Source organism: Plutella xylostella, chromosome 13, assembly GCF_932276165.1.
Source record: "Plutella xylostella chromosome 13, ilPluXylo3.1, whole genome shotgun sequence".
NCBI lineage: Eukaryota > Metazoa > Arthropoda > Insecta > Lepidoptera > Plutellidae > Plutella > Plutella xylostella.
This window is the reverse complement of record NC_063993.1, coordinates 5,831,396-5,855,847: the sequence shown is the minus strand read 5'-3', so window position 1 is coordinate 5,855,847 and position 24,452 is coordinate 5,831,396. Positions and strand designations below refer to the sequence as shown.

The following is a 24,452-nucleotide window of genomic DNA, read 5'->3' as shown; positions in this document are numbered from 1 at the left end:
ATTATGTCATTGATGGACAGAGATTCAGCATAAAAAATACACAGAATATCAATGATGAAATCACGATGAAAATGAAATGTATAATATAACCAGTATAACCTAAAACACAAAATAAAATAAAATATTATTTAATACTAATTTTGGAAGTGATTTTAGGTCTGTCTTACTAATCACAACAATCAATGATGCTACCATTTAGGTCCCACTGTTTGCTAACCAGCCAAATTAGAAACGCTTTGTTGAAAACACCGACCAGGAATGTAACAGTGTCGGTAGTGGGTGCGGCTAGCGATGTCGGATCCCACGTATCTCTCATGCTGAAGCAAAACCCTCATGTAAAGCACCTGCATCTCTACGACGATGATCTGTCGGTTACGGCAGTCGGCATGGAGCTAGAAGCAATCCCTCAAGGGCCCGAGCTCTCCATCTACTCCGCGCCTGATCTAAGCGAAGCCATAAAAAAGGCAGACCTCGTGGTAATGCTCGCCAAGTCTTACACCCCGGCAGACAAAACCAGCGACCAAATGCTCGTCACAACCGCACCGGAGATTCAACGTCTATGTAAAGCTTTTGCAGACAACAATCCTTATGCGTTCCTAGCGATATCCACGAACCCAATCAACTCGGTCGTACCTTTAGCAGCCTCGCTCCTTCGGAAGTACAATGCGTATAATCCTCTCAAGCTTTTAGGCATAACTCAAGTGGATAATGCGAGGTCTCGAGCGATCATCGCGACGTCTCTACGCGTGAAGCCCTCGACATTGGATCTGCCGGTCATATGCGGACATTCCGAGCAGACCATCGTGCCCTTATTCTCAAACTTGACTGTACCGAACTTCACCCCAGATGACCCACAATCTGATTGGTTGACTCGGCTAGTGAGGAAAACTGGTGCAGACAACAGCTTGAAAAGGAAAACCGATAATGAGACGCTTGTGCTGGCGTGGTCAATCGCACAGTTCGTTCTGGGCGTGGTCACTGCTATACAGGGGAACCGTAGTTTGCTCAGCTGTTTCACGGAAAACAAAAACTTTGGCACGAAATATTTTGCTGGGCCCACTCTACTGGGCGGTGATGGGATTGTGCAGTTGGTTGAGCCTTACAATATGTCTGATTATGAGAAGAACCTCCTACATTGCGCCCTACCAGTGTTGACGCGAGATATTGCCGTTGGAGAAACTTACTTTCGTGATCTAGATGGCTCCAAAGCCCATTGAAATGCACCCACACTTTGCATTAGGTATTCTTGAAATTTCCTATACTATTTATTTTTATATCGTCTATTTTACAGTATCGTCTATGACAAGAAAATATAATAATTTTAATAAATATTCTGAACTGAATAACATTTAGTTTTTTCTAATATTCTCAACTCTTAGTTTAACTCATACTTGGAACCGACGATACAGCCAACCAACAAGTGCTTGAAATAACTTCTAGTCTTCTAGTGGCTATAGTAGTTAAGTTCTTTGCCAGATACGTACGATTAAAAAAAAGCTTCGGTCGAAATTACGAATCCCCTTACACACGCAGCCAAAGGAAACTAAAAGTTCATTCCAATACCTTCGTAGCAAGTTCATCGTCTCAAAGCGGCGTACCGGGACCACTGTCTGAGACAGTAACCGTTCTATCCTGGGCGGGCTCTAGACACACGTTTGTGAGTTAAGTACGTAGGTACCCAGCATGTATGGCGGCACAAAGTGGCCATCGGGCCCGCATCTCATTCAAGACAATGGTCGACCGTCTGTCTATACCTTCCAAGCTGTCTATGTATAGCACATTTACCGGTGTGTAAGTTAAGTGGTAAGTGGGTTTTCGGTGTAAACTGTTCAATACGTAGGTAGGTACAATACACAACAAAAATAATAATAAAGGTAATTTATTATTATCGAGATTCCTGAACCTCCTGCAGGTTGATTATTGCTGTTGTAAACTGTACAATAATTAAAGTATTAATTAATTAATTAATTCCTACCACTGTGTAAGAATATATAGACAAATAGAGAACTCTTTATTTGTATAGCAAAAAATAATTAAAATTTCAGTGGACCACAACAAAAGGCACTAAAGTTTGACATCGTCCAAGTTTTCGTCTGAATGAGCCACCAATAAGGTTCATAACGACGGGTTAACTTTAAGATAATCGCTCTGCGGCCTTAACTACGGATACGTTACGCATCCGAAACATAGAGTAGGGAAAGGTAGAGTGAACAACACAGTGTGAAAAATTTATACATCGCATTCAGTGCCGTGCTTTGGGAGAGGCCTCCATCCAGCAGTGGATTGTTATAGGCTGAAGAAGAAGCAGAACGCGAGTCATCCTAAAATAGATTATCCTGGTAATTTTTTTTAGTGGCACATATTTTTATTTTTGTTAAGGAAACATACAGAGCAGATGGATGCATTTAAAGTTAAAATACATAAATAGTACTTTTTCCAATAAAGTTTCCATTAATATTTGAAGACATTTTAGTTTTAAAAATCCACAATACAATTTTTCTCTATTTTTCCATGACTCGAGGTGTAATCTTGAACTTTCTTACACTGAATCTACTGTTAATCAGTAATCTTTCCATCCTAATGTCTTGAAGCCCCAACGGCCCATCCGGGTGTTAAGCTAACGAGTCCATGTAAGGGCCACTGCCGCGATGTCGATTATACGGCTCGAATGAAGCCCGTATGTTGGGAACCCGCGTTTATTACCACCAAACTGTTTGTGATTGCGTGCCGATGCTCGTTTTGAGGCCTTTTATTTGCATTGAATTTGTATTAAGTACCCATGTTGTGTTTGAGGACCGTTTCTGGAGCTTCGGAGTTAGATAATATTATTATGTTTGTTCTTTTTCGATGAAGGTGAAAAGTAGGTCTAAATAATAATATGTAGGACTGTTGGTACTTACTGAAAATTAAGTATTTAAATTAAACATTTTAAAATATTAAAGCGGCTATTAATTATGAGCTATAGAGATATTATTCAATCTGAAAAGATATATGCAAATCGCTTCAATCGTTACGCCTTTCGGTTAAAACTTTTAAACTCTTTACGAAAATCCTTTTTCATCCAACAGTTCAGCTCCTTATCTTTCAAACTTGGAATCTTTCGGAATTCGAAGGCAAATTCGCGCGTTCAAAGTTGGGAACGGGAGGAATTGCCGTAGTCTCGAAGTTGCAAGTTAAATGGCGCTGATGTCTCCCACGGGAGTCATCTGTCGATGGAAGATGCGGTGTGTATGGCAACACTGAGTGGGGTTCCGCAGAAAATGGTTTGGCATTGGTACGGTTTGTGCTGAGAATAGAGGTATGGGGATGACGTCAGATGACTGGTTTGGCTTTAGTTGGTGATGAATTGGCTCGGATTTTCGCTGTCTATGCTTGAACAGTCAAAAAAGCGTAAGTTTAGGGAAGTTTATTCGGAAAGTACCTACCTATATAGGTATACCCTTCCATATTATACATAAGTTAGCTTCTTGCTTATAAACTGATATGAAGATTTTAAAATTCAAACTGTCAAGTAGCGTGTAATAAACAAAAAAAACAATGCAAACAATCCGCAACCCTCCAGTTGGCGAGCGTGTCACTCCGGCCCAACAGTCGTTATCTGAGTACAAGTTGTTGGCTAAACCCCGCCGCGGCAAGAATTGCAAATGGCGATAATTCTAACTATGCCGATAAATCAACCAGCCATTCTATGCCGCTTGTCCTCCGCTAAATCCGAACGACAAAGAAAATCTGCCTCTATTACAGAGCAGTAGGACGCCGAGAGTGTTGGTGCTTAGTGAGTTCTGTGGCACTTGTGGTGAATGGGTTGCACTGAAGTTTTTTTCCCCAAGGGTCCCAGTTCGGTATTGTTCGTGATTGATCGCGACTTCCTACAGTTAGTTACGGCAAGGATTGCGAGCATATGTTGGAGCGTTGACGCATTCAAATTCGATTTAAGGCTAAATTGTTTACGATGATTTGTTTATGGTCGTATAAGGATTTAGGTTTGATTTAGAGGCGTATTTATGACATTCCGGATTTGACAAAACAGCTTCAAAAAAAGAAATATGACGACCGAATGGCGTAGTGGTTAGGACCCTGACTACTGAGCCGAAGGTCCCGGGTTCGATTCCCGGCTGGGGCAGATATTTGTTTAAACACTGATATTTGTTCTCGGGTCTTGGGTGTTGATATTTATATTTAGTATCTATCTATCTATGTATTTGTGTAGATATATCAGCTGTCCGACACCCATAACTCAGGTTCTGCCTAGCTTGGGTTCGGATGGCCGTGTGTGAGATGTCCCCACATATTTATTTATTATTTATTATTATAATATCTTTGCGCTACCTGCCTCTTTATGATCCCAATACTTTGCCTCTTCACCAGCTACTGTAATAAAGTAAACGTTTCTGATAAAAATTGCGCACAATTAATTCGATTACCCCACGCAGCTCGACCGAATAAGTTTAATTACCTTGCTCTCATGTATGATATGAGAGCAACGTCCTCAACCAGCAAGAAAGGCCATAAATAACCAATCGATGATGCCCCAGGGTGCCACAGCAGCCAAGGAGTCGGCTGGTGGATTTATGACCCGGCTAATTGCCCTTAATTCATACCCTGGGCATTGTAGCTGCGTTTATCATTGATAACTAGCACATAGCGCGCTGGTGTGTCGAGTGGGCGATCATGGTGAGGCCATATCTGTGATACTTATGTGCCAAGATGGTGTAGCAGGCATGTGCTGTCAAATAAAAGTAATCTAAGAGAGGTTTAGAATCTTCGGCGCGGTGTCTTGTTTATGCTCCTCTGTTGCGAAAGCTGTAAACAGTTATTTAATGTACGTAGACTTATATCTCGGTATATTATAGGCTACTTTAATAGGTATCATGCCATAATATGTAGGTACCTACTTATTATAATGAACTTAACATGTCACGTTGTACAGTTAATTTCAAAGATAACTGGTTAGCGTGCAGTGTGTCAGTGATATTAATTAAATAGGCAAAGACGTCGGAAACCCACAAATCGAGTTTGTTAGGCCCCGGAAGTATCCCGTAATGAACAGACTTCGCTGAAAAGACACTTCAACTGTAGTGCTGAATGTTCTGTTCGCGGTTTCGGCCTATGTTTAACGTTTAACGTAATTAAATACATGTGTTTTATTTATAGGTTTTATGAGTTATAAATTTAATGTGTCTAAGATCTGCTCATTTTTACTTGTTTTGTCTTAAACCTATAGGCATGGTTCGTAATACTTAGCCCCTTATTCATAAAAAAGTTACTGGACGGATTAGCTATTGAACTGTTTTGTCACTCTCTGTCAAAGAACAAATTGTTCTCTGTCAGAGAGGGACAGAACAGTTCAATAGTTAATCCGTTCAGTAACTTTTTTATGAATAAGGGGGTAAGTATTTACGTGGTACTATACACCTCCTCTGTATGATTAATATGATTAGTACCTAGTTACCTTATTCCTGTACATATAAGCATCTCACAATGCTCGCTACTGAATGCATGAATACTTATTGCATAGCTTTGTGTAGTTAACTAAATAAGGCCCACTTGCGTGGATCACAGGGTTAAAAATATAAACTCAGAGGTAACTAACTCAGGGTTAACTTTGTAAAATTTTAACCCGGACTTTTGATTGCGCTAATGGAAAATAACCCTGAGTTAGCTAACCTGACGTTTCTTTTTGCACTCTGTGAATCTATGTCCCGTTCCAGGCTGAAAGGGACCAAGTTTCTATTCCGTAAAAAAACATTGTCTTCTATCTCGTTTTCACCTCACGTCTTTGGATAAAACTATCCCTCTCTATTTCCATTTTCGCAATCTGTCAGTAATTTGTATTTTGTCAATACAAAGTGTCATATTTGTGATTTCCTTGTAGATACATTACGAAAATTATAAAAAATTGAAAAGAAGCGGCGGTAGCTCAGTCGGGTAAGCGCTCGCTTCTCACACAAAAGATGCGTGTTTGGATCTTAGCACAGACATACCAATAAGTTCTTTGGAATTTAAGTACAGTGTGTGGCAACTTACAACCACACATTCTACTTACCACAAAACGTTCAAGAACCTTATCATAAGCAGCTCTCTTCAATCTAACCGTAACAGCAAGCAATACTCAACCAATAACAACAGCAAGTATTGATTTTATTGAACACATCGCGGTTGCAAGTTGTGCTTTAGATAACAGCAAAGATAGCCCTGAAAAGAGCTGTTTCTGGAAACAAAGAGGGAGTTCCGAAAATAACTGTTCAACAAGCTCAAGCAAGCAGCAGCAGCGACCACCACCGTCACCGCGGCAGCTCGGAGAGGAGAGCCTCCGACAGGAACGAGTCCCCGTGCATTCCCATCGCCACGAGTATTTAAGTTAGGACCGCGCATATAAGTAGGCTTATTTTCTGTAAATAAATAATTATTATTCTGTCCACTCTGAGTATTATTTTCTACCTACTCTACGCAATATCTCCAAAAATGTATACCATAGCTCTTACGGTGAAAAAAACATCGTGATCTTGATGTGTACCCTAAAGTGCATTGTACTCTTTCAAAAACGGCGATACGGCTCGCGACCTATCACGTGAGTACAAAAATGTACAGCGAAAAGTGGGTGAGTCACCTCTGAGTAACTACATTACAGTCATAGTCGTGAGCATATATGTATGTAACCACACCATCGTGCTCTTAATTTCACAAGTGGGACCATTTGCTACTTTGCTAGATAGTGGAAAAATATAAGAATGATGAGTTAATCATCATAATCAAACATTTCCAACGAATACAAGAATATTGATAAAAACCTTTTCTTTTGACGTAAGCCGGGTTAGCGTCTTAACCCTCCAATATTGGGGGGTTAAATATTTAAGAGTTTATCCCAAGGTTAGCGCTCATATTTCAGCGATGCAAGACAAATTAATAATCTAACCCTCCTTATGTCAAATATCTCCGAGTTAATTCGCTAACCCAGGTCTGCGCAAGTGGGGCTAAGAATCTTATATGAAAGATGAAAAAAAATATCTACTTACCTATTTAGAAACTACCTATTTACAATGAACTTCTAAGTAAGTAAATAAATAGATAAGTATTAGTTTTAACATTTCGGCCAATATCCGTGGTACTTTTCAACGTTGCTTCAATTCAACCCTATCCCTTCAACTATGTTAGTAACTGAAGAAAGGAGGCGGGAGTCTCATAAAACTAGTTATTTGCCTTGCTAATTACTCCACCGATCGAGTTACTGGGAAATAATGTGTTTATAGGAAGAAATGCTAGGTTTGTGGGAGAGTATCGAGTTTGTTTTTCACGGTATAATGTAATTGAGAACGTCTAGGAATTATTAATCATGTTTATGTAGGTACACTATGTACAGGATGTTGCAAAACAGCAACAACCTAATGCAAAGTACTTATCACATATCGGGATTCATCATTGATATTATTAACATTCATAATTATAACCTACTGTGCAAAATTTGTTTCTATAGTTAGCTTTTTCTTTTTTGAAACTCGTGTATCTCCGGCCGGACGGACTTCACGATCATATCAAAAACTCATGATCACGAGTTTTTTTTACTAAAATCAGTCGTCATTCTAAACAACTTTAGTTCTACCACATTTGTAAATACGTGAAGAATAAATTATCCTTAAAGCTTAAAGTAAGCTAGTAAAAAAAGCTACAATTAACTATTATTATAGTATTATTATGATAGCAAGCTAGGCTTATTCAATAAGTAGGTTATTACTGTACATACCTATGTAGGTAAGTACTATATTTAGTTTCTTAGTAACAATGGCACCACAACGTCGACTTATTATAAGTCGATTTAATTAAGCCTGATCGCTTTAATTAACGCTCTGAAGACATGGGTTGAAGCTATTATGTTGCAGTCAAGTTACATGAAAGTATTTTTTTAAATTACTACATTTATATTTATAACATTAGTACTTTCAGAATGACCCCATTCATTATATTTAGTAAATACTTTTAAAAATATCATACAATGTTAATAAATCAGCGTTAAGCTTACAGTGTGCAATAGTTCTGTTATGATAATGTGTGTGTGTGGTTACAATAGCAGTGGTAAACGTTATACTAGATTTGTAGACAGATAATGTGATGCGTGCTAGAGTAGCGTGTGGACGGCGCACTGCGATCGTTTCTGCGTACCGTAGTACATATAAATACAACTATCACAATAGATTCAATGGATGTTGAGGGATTGATGCTGATACCTAGTGCATGGTGGCTTGGTATTTCATACCTGTTACTATTGCACGTTCCTAGGTAACCTAAGTAAGAATAAGTAGGAAAGTAGGTAGTAACATAATTTTCATAAATATTTTGGTCCACCAAAAACTAAAACTGGATTCATTTTCATAATACTTTCTAGGATACTTACAAAAGTTACTTTACATTTTGTACTTACGAGTATATACCAGGTTATAATGAAACTCAAAATCACTGCAATAGGCTCAATCGTACGCTCTCAGATTGCGAGCTTTTTATGCCGACCGTACTTGGTAAGAGCACTGCAAATATTAGTGACGTGATGATTACCGATTCACTGGATTATGAGTTTTTAGTTCGGCTTAGCTCTGAATGTGGTCGTTGGTCGGTTGTAATGGTGAATGTGTTTCCACGATAAGCTCACAATAGCTTTCGATTGTAAGGAGTGAGAGTAAAAACTAATTGGAATTTATAATGAGGTTTTATTTTAAGCACAATATTTTTTTCCACATAAGTAAGTATGTATGCATAAGTTATTTGGTAGGTGTGTATAAAACAGGGTATCTACGAGACGAGTATATTAGCTATCTCCATTATTTTATGTATAATTATAAGTACTTTCTTCACACTAAATTAGTAAGCAGTAAAATAATTAATAGGTAGCCTAAAATTGTCTTTATCCTACTAAGATCACAGAAGATACCGATAATTTACACCGAAGACTGTGTTTTGTAGTACCTAGAGTATTATTTAGGAAACTCTTCTCTCTATCTTTAGTACCTATGTTCATTATCATGAACCACCTAGTTACTTGCTAACAAGACAAAACATAAAAAACAAACTACTGAAAAATGACGTGACCATGACACAGCAATAACTACCCCTAATCTCAAACGGCAGTGTTAATATGAACTGCGGCTTACAGACCATTGAGCTTACTGATGGTCGCCTAAACCACAGAATAAATAAAGATTAGTCTAACGATATACTAAGTGCCGTGAGAACAGTCAAAGCTCATTTAAAAATCGACCCTATACGTCATCCTTTAAAAGTTGTCCCCTTAAATAAGCTCTGAGTTCTGCCTTTTAACTTTTATGTGTGAAGTACTAGTGGCGAATTTTGGGTGTAACAGTATTGCTAAAAATGTCCTGGGGTTACCGTATACAGGGTGGATTTTTATAAATAACAGTTGTTTTTTTGGGATTTAAGAGTTCTCAAATTGAAAAGTCATACTTAAAAATTCTCAGAAGGTATTTCGCCGTGGCCACGGGAAGTTATTTAAAAAAACACACACAAGCAAATTTATTTTCGACAAAGTGGTAGAACAAAAGTAAAGTTAAATTTATCACTTTACTGACAATAATGTCCTGCCTTTTGAACTAAAGTGGCTTAGAATTACCTCTTAGCTAATTATACCACTTTTGCAACACCCTGTAGTGAATGAAAGTGTAGGGGATTTTGTTCGGTCAGTGGTACGAATATAAAATATCAGTGACTTTGTAAGAGGGTGTCATAGGAGCGAATTAGTATAATGCGAGGATTCCATCCAATAAATTGTGGGACGTCGCGTCGCTTGGATCAATTTCTATTGTTAAAGTGTTACTGATATGAAAGAAAACAGTAAGTAGTTCAAGTCTCAGTAGCTGTAAAACGGACACTTACGAAAAACTAAGTTTGGGACGGCTGCTCAGCTAACCATGACTTGGGGGCTTGCATGACAAATATGTCGTTCGTTGGTTTTTTGTAAGCCTAGGTAGAGTAACCCTCGCGATTCCTGACAAAACAGCCGTACTAACTAGGTACTACGACTACTCCTATACAAAATACATAGGTAAAAAATAATAATTGGATAATTTAACGGCGATATTATCATCTCATTGTGTTATTTTTCAATTGCTTGCTAAGACATCTCATTAACCTCTGTAAAAAGGCACAGACAAAAGGGACGACAAATAAATAAATAAATGCAAAATGTCTTAAGACGAGGGCAGTTGTCAGTAGTTGGTCTTGGGACATAAATCTGAGATCGGCCTTATCATTTAATTAGATCCCTGTAGGGACCCTCTGGCTTCTATTTTATTTTATAACGTCATACACACGTCTCCTCGCGGATGTCTTTACATGCTGGACGCTGGTTTCGGGGAAATTATTAGGGCTGTCAACACCAACAGGGACATTTTTTGACACTGTATTGGTGTAATGGAGTTTGCCAATACTTGCTATTTCTGACTGATTGAAGCAGGTTAGGTTATAGATAATGATTGTGTTATAGACTGGCTGGCTTGGGGGCGGCTGCTGGTAGGTTAAGTAGGTTAACTATTAAAAAAAACAGGAAAATCTTAGTGTAGGTAGTCCAAAAAGCTTTTGGTTTAGTTTTTTATTCACTAAGTAGGCTCTAAATAAGTATATAATTAAATTAAGATATAATTAGGTACTATACGCTACGCTAAGTTTTTTTTAATAGAATCCTAATTTAATAACATAAAACCCGCAACCCTAACAAACAGATAACATTCAAAATGCATTATGTCTTGCGCTTCCCTATGCCGCCGGATATTAACCCCCGAACTTAATCACGTCCCCACTCACAATACTAAACATCATAGAGCATTTTTTGTACAACTCATTTATTACAGAGAATTTAATTCCCACGAATCACTTTTTTAAACCACATTGTTTGCAATTAGTTTTAGTGACGTCACAAATTAAAGAAGAAATGTGTTCACGCTGAATAATTACGGCTTCTCGCTTCGAATTTCAAAATTCGAACCTTTTAAAAGGCGGGCAGGGTATTTTATTTTTAAATCGCATCTATTGTCAGTTGCCAGTTGTATTTCAATAGCCATAACACGCATATAATTTATCTATTCTTTTGAGTCAAATTGTGTTGCTCCTCATACTTACGTGCCACGAAATTTAATAATATTAAAAGCGGGAGAACAATGGATTAAACTTTGGGGTGTATTGTTACGAAAGGGTAAGTGGCATTACTGAAATGGAATTTACTTTTATAACAGAACAGGTTATACATACTAAGATGATGATAATAATCACAAACAGGGAATTAGTGAAGTTGTTGTAATTAACCAGATACCCATCATTTTAAATAGATAGGCAGACTTTTATATGCCCACAGTTTTGATTGGATTGTACTTAATTGCTCTTAGTTTGGTGTGTAGTTATTGTTTTTGTGTACGTTATAAGTATTAAGCTGTTCAGTCCGATAAAGTAAAAAACGTGCGTAACGTAAAATTGCACCGCAGGACCCTGTAAAAAAGAAGATTTTAAACTCGGCTCAAACTCGCATCAGGCGCGGTTGTGATGCAGATGAGTGACGTCACGTGTCGCCCCCTCCCCCCCTTCACTAATTGACCCTCCCCTCTGGAGGGAGAAGAGAGTAATTGTAAAACCCAGGTGCCGCGTTTTTTGCAGAATTGGGAAATAGCATTTTAATTTTGTTCGGAAAACTACCTACGTTTCAACATTATACCTAAGTATTTATTTTATTAATAGATTAACGTAAACATAATTATGATGTCTTATAAGAGGAAAGAACAACAAAAGGAAAAAAGGGGAAATAAAATAAACACAGCTATTACGGAACTAAAGTCTGTAATATTTGTCTTGGAGCAGCCGCTGGGGTTGCCAGATCTTAAAATCAATTTTCATTTATTTGCAGCTTATCCCGGCCGTGCGTGGTCTAACGTCGACTGCTACAAATAGTAAGGCTTAAGATGGAAAGAACAGTACAACGACTTCTTGACGAGACGGTAAACTTTGTTCTATTTCATTTGTGGTTCGTGGTATAAGTGGATGTTTTTATGAAGCGACTCGTCCCCTTTTGTAATTTGAACGACCGATTGGTGCATTGGTTATCAACTAATCAGAATCACAGTCCTGTGTTAGAAGGCACCAAGAAATATACCTACATGTTATAAAAACAAACAAAATATAAGTAAAAAAAATATTATCACGCTGCCAGCCTACTGTACCTACCATTAAGTTCACTCAGCCTCATGGGCAGGAAAATCTTTACAAATGTCAGCCGTTATCGTCCCGGCCGATTGACCGGCGCGCTGTCCGGCCGGCAATTTCTCAGTGTTGCCACCCTGAAAAATTACGGATTTATTTAATTTTATGAGCTTGCCGCGTGCTGAATGGTCGATTGCCTTTGCCTGGCTGCGGTTCAGGGAACTTCATTTATTGTAGCCGTATCTTGATTCCCGTTTTTTGGTGAGTGATTTAGGCATGATTTAGGGGTTTTGAGATTTACTGAGGCTGTGGTGTAAGTGAATGGAATGGTCTATGGTCTGCAATAAGTTGCTAACTGTATGGCCCGTAAACTGTTTAGAAATGAACTAATTTAAGGTTTAGTAGGCTAGAGTAGCTAGGAGCAGCTAGCTTACTAAAAACGAAGTTTCGTAGCTTTAAACACGACTTTAAATTGTGGGTTAGTTTTTTGTCAAACTAGACAATACTTATTTTTACATAGGGTTATTTACACACACGCACTCACGCCTTGTACTAATGTACTCCCTTGCGGGGTAGGCAGAGGTGCATTGCTGCACCCACTTTTCGCCAGAGTGTATGTTAGTCCCAATGTAATAGGGGGCGGGCCTATTGCCATTTTACGGGCACATCCAAGACCCGAGAACAAATATCTGTGTTTAAACAAATATCTGCCCCAGCCGGGAATCGAACCCGGGACCATCGGCTCAGTAGTCAGGGTCACTAACCACTACGCCATTCGGTCGTCAGGGGTCATAGGGTTATTTATAGGTCCTTTTTGTAAATTACACACGTCACCACGTGTCCCATAAACTGTTTATCAACTAATTTGAGTATGAGTATACGTCTCAACCCCATGTTTGCGTTTCTCATGGCCCCACGGCGGCGGGTAAGCCGGCACATCTGATTTCTCGATTTGTCATGTTGCCGGGATCGATTCGATGCGGTCGCTACTTTAAAAGGTTGACTTATTACTAGTTACTGAACTGTATGAATAACGTGACCATACGTCCCGCTTTGGGCGGGACAGTCCCGCTTTCAAGCTGTCCGTCCCGCTGTCCCCCGCGAGAGCAAAAATGTCCCGCTTTGTTAAACAGGTCTAACGATAATTTAAATTACCTACATTTTGTAACTTCATCCCATATTTCCTTTCTTTCTTTTAATCACTTGAGACAACTATTTATCTTCTTATCACTTACTCACATAGACTAAAGGGAGTAATATGAGTCCGAGTTCCACCGAGACTCCGCGAGTAACTTCGTTCAGTGACGATCATTAACTCGCTCTTGCTCTATCGTGTATGCTTATATAAATTTATCTCGCTCACCTACCGCTTCCTAACAAAGAAGAAATGTGTGAGAGTACATGTTTTCCAAAAAGTAATCTATATTAACTTTTATGAATGTGAAAATAAGATAAGATGCACTATTGATAAGAACTTTAAATTAAACTTCTCAAATTATTGAAAAAATCAAAGTATTGTTTTATAATTTAACTCCCTCTATTTGTTATAAAGTTATGTGTATTTTTTAGATTAAGTCTAATTATAGCTTTAGTTAACTCTCTCTATACTACCTAACTAATCTACCTAGAGGTGGAAACTTGTGAAACATAAGCTACCCGGACATTGTTATCTACAAAATAAATTAGTTAAGTTTTCCTAATATAGTAAAATAAAAATAAAAAATAAGAATTTTGTAGCGTCTGGTATGAGAACACCCAAAAATTGCGAAAAACTTTTTTCCGTAATATTGCAATAACGACTTTTTAAATATGGATTTATAAAAATCGAATAGATATTATAATGACGAAGGTTTGTAATTACGATTGTTAAATACACGAACGTTAAAAAATACGATTACTTTAACATGAAAACTATTTTTAGTAGTTGTTTTTAAGTTACACAACAAAGCAAAACAATTGCTCGGATTTTTACGGTGTTTAACCTTAAAAGCCTTAGGATCTAAACCTAATGATAGGTGCGACGACGAGCAAATCGAGGAGAAGCGTTTAGGTGCACATAGATGTCGAAAAACAAAGCGGAGCGCGGTGAAGCGGAGCGAAGCAAAAAAAAAGTTAAATTATTTACTAAGTTACATTCGGGGATTTGTGTTTTCGGAATATTAAAACTTCGGGATTCGTTATTTACACAATTCGATATAATAAAAAATCGTACATTTAAAACATCGAAATTATAACATTAGAAAAATTGACTTTGGTCATTTTTATAAATCTGTTGTTTGAAATTTCGTTTATCAACTTTTAGTAATTTTTGTTATTCGGAAACTTAAAATTTACTAGAACTATGAAATTCATAATTTAAAAAATCGTTATTTTCATATCGTAAAAAAGTAAAATATCGTAAAAAAATAATTCGGATTTATGTAGTCTACCCGTCTGGTATATTTATAAAAACATAGTAAGTACTTAGGTATCCTAAATATACTAACTTTTCAAGATTATTAGATAAATATTAAAAAACGGTCATTCACCATTCATTTCATCTTTCACATTTCACTCTTTCATCGTAGGGATTGAACTTTCAATTGATGCACTGAGCAAACTGAGCGAAAAGATAAGAATATAAGAAAGAAAGATAACATAAGTATCTTTGAGGGATATGAAATTCCGCATTATTATTTAAGGACTAACATAGATACTTAAGTTAATTAATTAACATCTCATTTTAAGTGAACAAATGTATATTATGTTCTTATGAGAATAAACGTTTAAACCTAAACCTAGGTGTCCCGCTTTGACAAAAAAAATAAATGGTCACGTTATGTATGAATGACAGACAAATTACGACCACGAGCTAAGAAGATAATTTGAATGGGGGATTGTTGTGAGCAGCTGAGAACTTCTTTCAATAGCATAGTTGAGTAAATAATTGTTATGATATTAGTAGGTTAGCACCATTGAACTAATATTACTAAGTACATTATACTTCAATGATTATTTAGTACCTATTGCAGCCAAGCGATGCACTCTTACGAAAGTTACTAGAAAAATAATAGATAGCTAACAGTTTAAAAATAAAATACCTACTTGGTTTGTGGCAAGATTAATTAGAAAATAGTTATTGTTGTCATGGTCTAATTAGTATTTTTTTTGCATTTATTTTCTAGATTTGTGTCATTTAGCGAGGCCAATGATAAGTATCGAACGTAGTGAAGTGTAAAATTATTATAAATATACTTACTCACTTCGTTATTAAGGTTTAGGTTTTCCAGTACTTACCCACTACCCAGGCTAGGTAGTATGTAATGTATCTGTACCTATTCTACAACATGTTTTTTTAAAAATAATATTATGTTTGCTTGGTTTAGTAGTATTTTTTACATATCGTGTAGTCATTCGAATTCAGTTAAGTATATATCTTTAAAATACGAATTCATGCCTGTGATAATTATAAATGTTTTCCATAACAAGAACGTTCGCCCTCCTTTTGTTTTAACGTAAGTCGAGTAAATCTTTATAAAGGCGTCACGTGATTCAAAACTCATTCGCATGAACTCACGATAGGCTTGCGTCCTGTAGAAGCGAAACAAGGGATACTTACTTAAAATTAATTACACTAGGTACTTACTTACCTATATCTAGTACATTTGTCTTATATTAAAATAGTAAATATTAGTGTAAATAAAAAAATGATTCCAATGGAAAATCCGAAATCAAAAGTAGCTTCTTAATTTTCACTGTTCAGTTGTTTTAACGTGGAAAGATAACGTACATTCATAGTTAGGATGACATGCACGGCATGCAACTAAGTGTTAAATTTAGATTTAGTGTATCATCTAGATTTGAGAAACGTCAGCATACATAGTAATATACATTTATGGCATAAATCGAGACTGAACACTAAATCTAGATTTAATGTTTTGGTACTAGTGGCCCTTAAAAACGTTCGCGTTTATATTATAACTTAGCTTGCACTGTACAAGCGGCCCTGATCCGTCATTAGTCGAAGAATGAGCAAAGAGGTGGCAACTGTTTAATTTATGTTAAATCCAGTTTCGTTGTTTCTTCACGAAAGCTTAGAACAAGGGAGGGTTGAAACGCACCGAATTGTTTAAGTTATCATACGACAATGGATGAAAAATTACTGAAGCGATTAAATACCTTGGGCGCAATTTCCTTTGGTATTTATTCTAACTTATTAACTGTATTATTTAATAACGTCGTAATTTACGTTGATATCTTAAAACGTGTGGCGGGTTATTTTGTTTGAAATATAATTAAGCGTGTATTTTATAGTCACACAGGTGTATAAATAATTTATTCTAACTACTATTGCCGTTCGTAAGTAGAAAATAAGTAATTAAAATAGTTAATTTTTTAAGTAGTAAGCAAATTATGCATTACAGAAGAGGAAAAATCTTTCAGTAGGTACAAAGCAGCAAACTGTATCACCGCCTTAATCGAATCAACACCCGATACAAGACTAATCGTCGAGAAACGCCGATAGGTCGAGCAAACCATCAGTTTAGGCCGAACAATGGCCGATACTGCTTCACAATAGCCGAGCATCGGATCACAATGGGCCAAGATCCGGCCACAAAGCCCCACTATGGCCGAAAAACTCCAGTTACTGCCCTGATAAGGGTGATTAATCGACGTAAGCCGAATTCAATGAACGAAGAATAAAATGTAGAACTTTAGTTATGTGGATTTTCGGATTTAGTTTTCTTTTTTTATGTTCTACCGACTGATGAAGAGGAGTGTTAAAAGTCTTAACTTATAGGTACTTAACTAAACTATATGTATAGTACGTACAGTAATACTTCTCTGATCTGCTACTGCACCTCTGTGCCACCACCACCATTGGGCGGTTTTGAAAAGCAGTTTTATGTAATAATAACTACTAATTGTCGATACTATCAAGTGTTCTAAGATTTTAAAGACCCTGTTTCACAGTGTCTGTATAAGGGTTGTGTAAGGGATAAAACTGATAACGTCACTCTTTCAGACAGCATCCTTTTTAACACCGTAGGTACTGAAAGAAGATTTTTATTGTTCATGTTATTATGTGCATTTAGTCCTATCCTATCTTAAATAATAAATTCAGCCAATGTTCCTCATCCTTACCCGACTGTAGCAAAAAACCTGCAATACCCTCTACATACGGGTTGGATAATACAAACTAATTGAAATCACAGCTCAATAACTCAAAATGAAGACCATTCAATTGGCCTAACCCTTTCATAAGAGTATTTCACTTATAAAGAGAGGTGATGAAAATATGATTTGTATGCGTCTCAAGTTACATACAAATACAAAGGCTACAAATCTAAGCTGCATGTACCTATGCAATTTTGGAAGCTCGAACTTAGGTATATAGGCAGAAGGAACAGGCAAACGCAGCGTGGGACGCCCTCCTGCCCGCTGGACTAACGACCTTAGGCGGGTAGCCGGTAGTGGTTGGATGAGGAAGGCCGAGGACCGAGTGTTGTGGCGCTCCTTGGGAGAGGCCTATGTGAACCAGTGGATGATGAACGTAGGTAGTCACTTATACCGAAGCTATTAGCGAATTAGCAGTAGCATTTATGATGGCATTTTATTTGTAATATACATTCATAAGATAAGCATGTTTTTATTGAAATATTTAAAGAGTCATATTTTTGAAGTGTGGTCTGTTAGATAATATTGAAGGCAATAGGTCGATGCTTGAATACTTGATACTTGATACGTATGACATAGGTATACTGATACCGAGTAGGTAAGTTCACTTCAGAGGGGGCGCTATGAATGGGTTACAAATTGTCATTTAAAATGGCATGTCTCCCCTCGTTTTGTTTTGTTAAAGCACTCAAATAGGGATGAACGAACTTATATCTACGTCTAACTGTACAAATTAGATCACATAGAACCTACATCCTACTTTAACACACTCGCGAGTCATGAAAAAGTTCCACCCAATTTAAATTTTTACGTTTTTAGTTTGTAGGTAATATTCTGATGCGCTGTAAAATGTATTTCGATATTGCAGACTGTGACATTAAGCTAGTACCTAAGTAGCCATTTCGTTCAGGAGTAATTCGGTGCTATGTCACTGGAATTATTTCATCGGTAGTTAAGAATTATAAATTTGTAAGGCAAGCTGCCTCTGATTGAATGGGAATCGACAAATATGTAGTATTGTTTCAAATAACTTTATGTAGTACGTAAACAAATGGACTCCTATGCTTATTATGTAATTTAAATCCATTTCCAGTACTGGCTAAATTAATTAGGACTATTTATTATAACGTATATTATTTAAATTGTGGATTGAGTACTCAAAATAAGAGGTATTGACCAATATACTACTGCGAGCCAATACGATATATTTCTATCATAATAATAATTCCTTGGACTGAATTTACATAAAATAGAATGGTTTATTCATAACTTTTGTAGTATGTTCACTAGGCACTTGAAATATTAATTAAAAATTATGCAAAGACGGTAATAAATCATATTTTATTGTACCCCTTTCATAGTGGTTAAATTGATTCCTTAAAGAAGTAGAATGAATGGGAAGATGGATGACAAGACTGCAGTGAGGTTATAATCGAGGGGACAACTTCTGTAGTATTTTTTGTCATCTGAGTCTGTTTCCATTGCTCATGTCCGGACGATTATTCTATCAGAAAAACGTCCTCGCGCTTACACTATCTATATTTATGGTTGTCTGGTTGAGATTGCCATGAGCAATAAGGCTGCCTTGTTGTGCTGTTTTTCTTTATAAGTATGTATACTTTTTTGCTTTATTATAAAGTACCTCAATTTAATAGAGTTTACTTATTTAGATTCATACGTTCAGGCAGTTCCCAACTTAAAGTTGAAGTAAATTTACATACTTTACATTCAGGAGAGCCAGATGCATGCACTAACTCCCACACAAGAATAGATAGAATAGAATTTCTGGTTTCAGCAAACCAAATCGGAATCGTATCGCTTGAAGCAATGCAACTGAGATCCAAACTAGGGTTGTCACTACCCCATTGCATCCAGGGCTGTCCCTCGCCGCGGCCGCAGCAATGAATGAGGTGTCGCCGACCAGTTTTATCAATGATGAATGGTTAGTTGGCCCTTTTATTTGCAATCATACAATGCCATCTTATGAACCGCTTAGAGCAGCCTTGGAGAGGCGCATTTTTAATTAAACGTCATCTTTATAGTGTAACTAGATAGGGTTTTTTCGTGGATATATTGGTTCAGAGTTCGGTGATATGATAATAAAGGGAATCAGCGCAGCAGTTTGGTTTAAGTAAAAAAGGTGTTTTTTTATTGTAGTAAGTAAGACTAAAAAAAAATGATTACGTAATTGCTGGAAAAATGCTCCGTCCGTTAAATATAAATTCAATCAGACATTCTTTTAGCAAACAAAACTATTTCTTGATAGATTCCCCAAGTCTAGAGCAAAATACAATTCGATACGTTTTTTTTCTACCTAGCACATTTATTTTCATTCAAACGCGAAAACGTAATCGGCCGGTCATCATTTGAAAGTCGTTTCTTGTAGTTAGGCCTAAATGTAATACCGCACAAAATCTGCCCACTTACAGCGTTAAATGCCGGCACTGGGGTAAAAGGGCGTAAGCGCAAAATGTGGTGCGAGCGAAAAGCTTGTGTTGGGCAGAGCTTTAGGAGCGGGCCGGCCGCGGCTGAAGGTTGGGCGGCCCTCCCCTCGCGTCACTCGCTGTAGCGCGGCCGAGCGGAGCGCACGTGCCACCAGCTAGTCCGGACCGGCGCGCCATACATCGCGGAAAAACTTTTCAGTGCCGTCAAAATATTTCACCGATCACTTTCCTACACCATATATCTGTTCACAGATATGAACTTTCCATACTTTTTGTGTTGTGTTTTTGTTTGATCGCTCAGTGCTGAGACTCGTTTGAAGGGGCTAATTAGGAGACGCAAATTGTTGGGGCCATCGTTTCATGAAGGTGAGCTGACTTTTATTTCCGTTCGGTGTAATCCCTCTAATTGCTTCAATTAGTCTAATGTGGCAACACAGCTCGGAGGAGCTTCGCTAGTGAATTACACGAGCAACATTTTGATTTGAATTTAAAATTACGAAGTCTTATGGATAAGTATTTTTTTTAATTAAATGTTTTGTATGAAGATCTATAATATATCTTTTTAAATAAAATTGTACATAGGTATGTAGGTGTAACTTTATTTTTTGTTAAAGTGATAACTTTAGACCAATATTATAAATTGAACTATCCATCATATTCAGTTACATTGCAATATGTTGATTTTTTAAGTTATTTTATCTTTAAAAATATTCAAAAAATATCACAAAACTTAAGTATTTAAAAACTACAATATCTACACACTATCATAAGACTAACACACAAATAATGTGTACCTAAGTACCTAGATCATAAAAAAACTAAATCACTTCACAAAATCATCAAAAACTGAATTAATTAAAAGAAATGAAATAAAAAAGTGCAACAGCTGCGTTGTATTATTAAACTACCCCGAAAGCCAATTAGACAGAACCGCGAACCACTAATAATGCCAATTAGTGCTCAACCTACCTCATTAGGCAGACAAATAACAATTTCTAGCTAAACCTGGAGATAATTATTCAACACTATCTTTGTAATGATCAATTAAAATTGTGGGTTTCTCTGTCAAATACGGTTACATTCTGAGTGTAGTATACAAACTTTTCTATTAAGAATTATATTAATTTCTTAATTGCACAGAAAATTTAAATTTCATATTTGGCTTTTGCTGAAATATTGTTCATCTGTCATGTTCACTAAAATAAAAAAAAAATCTAGAATTATTTACCATGAATAATGAAAACTATGAAAATTTTCGGATTTTTACTTGTGCCTTTTTATATCGTACGCAAGATAAGGGGCAAACCATAATTAGTGAACAAAAGAAAACATACGTTTTTAAGAGCGTATTGTTTCTCATTGTTAAAAAGTTTAGATTTACACTTTACATCGCTTCCGTATTTGCCCCAATTTGAAAAGCAGAGCTTTTATTGATGTTTAAACTTCAAGTGCTTACTCGTATCAATCACTACAAACTCTTTAGTTTTCAGTTTGATAAAACTGTAAGTAACTCCAAAATCTTTAATACATGAATGTTAAATAAAACTACTTACACTATAATTTTATGATATACCTACGTAATCTATGACTTATTAAAGATTTAAATTTTACAAAAGTTGTGAACATCTGATCATAAAACAGATCACATAAAACTTTAAAACAGGTTGTCATATTGTTTCCTATTTCATATTGTTTCCTATTTCATATTGTTTCCTATTTCATATTGTTTTCTATTTACTAATACACATAACAATAATATTACACTAGAACATGAAGTTATACCGATACTTTTACCCGACTACTTTTACTTATACAAAATACACTTACCGCTAATAAGTATAAAAATATTTCAACTGGTTGCAGCTCCTGCTAGCCAATTAGAGAAGCTTTCAGACGTCATATGTCCAAGTTATGGCGGATATAATAAACTGAAAAAAAACCTAACTGATTCGAGCAAATGCAACGTACAAGAGTATTTTTCTCACATTAATTGATTAAAAGCAAACATGTGGTCTGTCTCGTTATTGCTGCCGCAAAGACTTCGTCGCCTCATCTTATATTAGGGGACATCGTACACGTTTTAATTTAAAATACCATAATTATAGCTACAAATAAAAAAACCTCTGCCAATTAAAATAAAAAAAAGTTTTCTATTCCGAAGAAATAAACCTACACGTGTTTCCAAGCTTATTCTTCTAAACAAGAATATATTTTAAAACCTAAATACCTACCTACGCCATGACGTTATTAACTTTTGTCAATACACATCTCGACTAATTGGCGGATACAGCTGTATACTCTTGTGTCTCTCTCTTTCTACAAACAAATGGCCAAGCTTTAGGAACATCAGGGCTTTTCCAACATGACCAATACCTGAGCGCTGCCAGGGAATCACTATCTTTATAGTATTGTGATAAAGTGCTTGTTACCATTTCCATGAAGTGACCGAGGATTTATGAGGGGCTTGCTTTAAATATTAGAATTTCGGAAACTTTTTTCCTAAAAATGTGAATTCCTTCCTGTGAACATTTAAATTTAGAAACACCATAAGCTGGAATACACAAATTCTTAATATTATTTTCCCCAGCCTCAATCCCTCAATATTATTCCAAAGCAACGGTTTTTAGTTCTATGACATTTCCCACATAATTAAGTATAGAGTTTTGATATCATTCGCACATTCATTCATCAGTCGGGGTTGGGGGGTCGCACGACACTCGTTGCGTGGGCGCAACAAACAAAACATACGTATTGACTGACCCCGTGAGCTTGCGTGGCGTGACTACTGTGACGCATGTTTGTGTAAAATTATACGCTCTATCTCTAACACTATATCAACAATAACTTATACGGTTTATCTCATTAGAGTCGTTATTATGCGCCGGCGCCGGTAATGACGATCGAGACGAAAGTTCTTATCACGTATTGTGACTTACTGAGTAACGACATCCTTCGCCAGAGTTGTTGGAGTAACAATTTATTCTGTGCTTATCAATTCTGTAATTAAAGGCCGAGATTGGTTAATGATCTAAGCCAGTGCTTGCGTAAGAGTCGATAAACGACTTGGGATAATGTTAGTAATGGAACACGTTAACTAAAAACTTGAAAATATGTGTATTTAGTTAACATGGAAATGAGGTAGCTAACGGTGGATAGTTGGAAAAGGTAATGAGATATATAAATACAAACACACCTACGACTTGTACTCCTGCTGCTGTACATACTCTCTTAAAGGGTAGTGGCATTGCTGCAGCTTGATACTTTTTGCCCATTAGACTAGGCAAGGGCGCGAGCCTATTACCATCCTTGGGATATAACCAAGACTCAACAAAAATAATAAGACCTTACCACAAAAACTTATATAGACAGTATTTAGCAGGTGTTTAGCGCTGTCGAACGCCTACAAAATCCGTCAAAATTCGTTTTACACACTTGTGAAACGGTGTTTAAAGTTTTTTGTGGTAGTGCCGTTAGTAATTGAGCAAATTTCTGCCTCGGTCGGGGATTCGTTAAAGCAGAAGGCCTAGCAAGAGGTGCAAGACGCGCACGCCAAGACGCGATAAAAGTTCGTGAGTGATACATTGAATGTGATAATGGTTAGGTACTCAAATACAAGAGAAATGTCTCATGCTCATGACATGACGCCCACGCAAGTCAGACGTAACAGCTTCACCCTCACACCCACATGAGCCGGCCCAACGCTTGTAGCTTCTATAATTTCACTAATGAACCATAAATAAATGCAGGTAACAGTAATGAAATAAAAAAATAAAGGTTCGATTGAGAGTCTGAGTGTAGAATACTCGTAGGTATTTAAGATTTTTGCTATTTAAGAAAACGCATAGGAAAACTTAAGTGCGGAAAGCCAATCGCTAAAAAGTGGTGGGGTGCGGTCTTTGTTTTCCTTTATAAATTTCAATTTAATTGTTACCGAATTTATACCGATTGTTTGAGCGTTGTTATTTGTATTAAATAATGCCTAATATTGGCGAATGCATAGGTACAGAGATTTCATAGCGCTATCTATAGGAGACGGTGAGAGTTTTAAGTTTTTTGTAAGTTTTCAGCCGTAAATATATGTAGAGACATTCTTAGTGGACTCCTCAACCTCCACTACGCCTCGACTGTACTGTAACAATACTCTTCGCAGCAAACAGACGGATGGACTTACACTAGGTAATTAATTATTGAATTTCTCAGAATACCGCCAATGAGTTAATTAATTGCATTGTACGTACACAGACAAATATAATGAAGCTTGCACTTCCCCAGTGGGGAGGAAGTAGGGTTAGCTAACTGATTTTAGTATTAATATAATGTTTTATAGACAGCTACAGTTTAATATGTTTACTTATGATAGAAAGTGGTTGGAAATGGAATAGATGCATTCAAGTCTGGGGCTGGCAAGTCTAGAAGCTGGAGTGGAGAATATCAAGATATCGATCTTTCTGATCACTAGATTTCTGAAACAGTTATTTATATACTGACATACCTATTACCTACCATAAAACAATCGACTTTTGCATTTATGACTCAATTAAAACACCTTTTTCGTTTCTCTATAACGGCTAAAAAGCCAAAAGTTGCCAATTCAATAACCTACTTAAACATATCCGATCAACCTCGCAGCTCCTAATTGGTTTTTCCTTGCTTCTGAAATGC

General features: G+C 36.8%; 2 protein-coding genes across 3 annotated transcripts in view; both read left to right on the top strand.

Annotated features, from left to right (window-relative positions):
* Positions 1–314: 314 nt before the first annotated feature.
* Positions 315–1,217, top strand: LOC105388981 (malate dehydrogenase). Its single transcript, XM_011560029.3, has one exon. The coding sequence runs from the start codon at positions 315–317 to the stop codon at positions 1,215–1,217; it is 903 nt and encodes a 300-aa protein (XP_011558331.3).
* An 18,883-nt stretch (positions 1,218–20,100) lies between these two features.
* LOC105388992 (LIM domain only protein 3) overlaps positions 20,101–24,452 on the top strand; it is a 51,884-nt gene continuing 47,532 nt past the window's right edge. For both annotated transcript variants that reach the window (XM_038111996.2, XM_038111995.2), the window contains exon 1: positions 20,101–20,156. In XM_038111996.2, coding sequence (XP_037967924.1) covers positions 20,151–20,156 — 6 coding nt within the window. In that variant the 5' untranslated portion in view covers positions 20,101–20,150. The remainder of the gene's footprint in view (positions 20,157–24,452) is intronic.

Excerpts from the sequence above, each read along its gene's own strand:
- LOC105388981 (XM_011560029.3), top strand. The coding sequence starts at position 315 with ATGCTGAAGCAAAACCCTCATGTAAAGCACCTGCATCTCTACGACGAT.